At 38.6% G+C, this 1,005-nt stretch overlaps 3 protein-coding genes and 1 long non-coding RNA gene across 4 annotated transcripts in view; 3 read left to right on the forward strand and 1 right to left on the reverse strand.

The window, feature by feature from the left end:
• HOXB4 (homeobox B4) overlaps positions 1-1,005 on the forward strand; it is a 35,224-nt gene that overhangs the window by 14,553 nt on the left and 19,666 nt on the right. The window lies entirely within an intron of this gene.
• Positions 1-1,005, forward strand: part of HOXB3 (homeobox B3) — a 64,733-nt gene that overhangs the window by 14,487 nt on the left and 49,241 nt on the right. The gene's annotated exons all lie outside the window — the stretch shown is intronic.
• Positions 1-1,005, reverse strand: part of LOC106897976 — a 13,422-nt gene that overhangs the window by 11,303 nt on the left and 1,114 nt on the right. The gene's annotated exons all lie outside the window — the stretch shown is intronic.
• The window catches only part of HOXB5 (homeobox B5), a 2,545-nt gene extending 1,540 nt beyond the window's left edge, over positions 1-1,005 (forward strand). Inside the window, exon 2 of the mRNA XM_014959000.1 lies at positions 176-1,005. Coding sequence (XP_014814486.1) covers positions 176-423 — 248 coding nt within the window. The 3' untranslated portion in view covers positions 424-1,005. The remainder of the gene's footprint in view (positions 1-175) is intronic.

The following is a 1,005-nucleotide window of genomic DNA, read 5'->3' on the forward strand; positions in this document are numbered from 1 at the left end:
GCTGTTATTTGGGGAATAAGCAGCTTTCCTAGCTGCCCGAAGAAGGCGTATATTTTACCTCGGTATTAAAAAAATAATTAAAAATTATATATATAGCCTTAAGGATAAGGGGGAAAAAAAAATAATCCTAGCAGAAAGCAAAAACCCCAACCCCGCTGTTGTCCGTGTTATTCAGACATGACTGGACCAGACGGTAAGAGGGCGAGGACAGCGTACACTCGCTACCAGACCCTGGAGTTGGAAAAGGAATTCCACTTCAATAGATATCTCACCCGCAGGAGGAGAATAGAGATCGCTCACGCTCTCTGCCTCTCCGAGCGCCAGATCAAAATCTGGTTCCAGAACCGGAGGATGAAATGGAAGAAGGATAATAAACTGAAAAGCATGAGCTTAGCCTCGGCGGGCAGCGCCTTTCAGCCATAAATTCTAGAGGAGGAATGTCGGGGAGAGAAGAGGAGACGAGAAAGAAATACGTAAATAAATAAATAAATAAATAAAAGCGCCGCAGATCTTAGTTTCGGAGTACTGTACAGTGAGGCACCTTCTTTTCGGCATGTTGTTGATATTCTAAAACAACGCGTATGGTACCGTTATCCCAGGACTGAGTTCATGTCGTGTTCTGCTTTTTGGTTTGTTTTTTTTTAAGAAAAAAAAAAAACTTTTTTTTTTTTAATTAAATTTTATTTCCAGATGCTCCTCATGCTCTTGTTGTTCTTATAAATGTATGTGTCCGTGCTCTCTTGATGCTTTCTGGAAAGCTAGCATGTTTTATGTGAGCCCTTTAAATGTTATAACTTATTTATAAATTGAGAACAGATACGATTGTTTGTTTATTTGTTGGTTTTTTTTTCCCCTTTCCTGAGTTTACTGCTTTTGGGTGAGTTCTTCTCTGCCTAAGCTAAAATCGGGGGTTCCTGCACTAGAGTGGCAGAAAAAAAGAAATCTAAAAAAAAAAAAAAAAGCCAAACAAAAATGTAAAAAAAAAAAAGGGAAAAAAATGAGAAA

The sequence above is a fragment of the Calidris pugnax genome, unplaced genomic scaffold (genome assembly GCF_001431845.1).
Source record: "Calidris pugnax isolate Ruff unplaced genomic scaffold, ASM143184v1 scaffold335, whole genome shotgun sequence".
In the NCBI taxonomy this organism is placed as follows: Eukaryota; Metazoa; Chordata; class Aves; order Charadriiformes; family Scolopacidae; genus Calidris; species Calidris pugnax.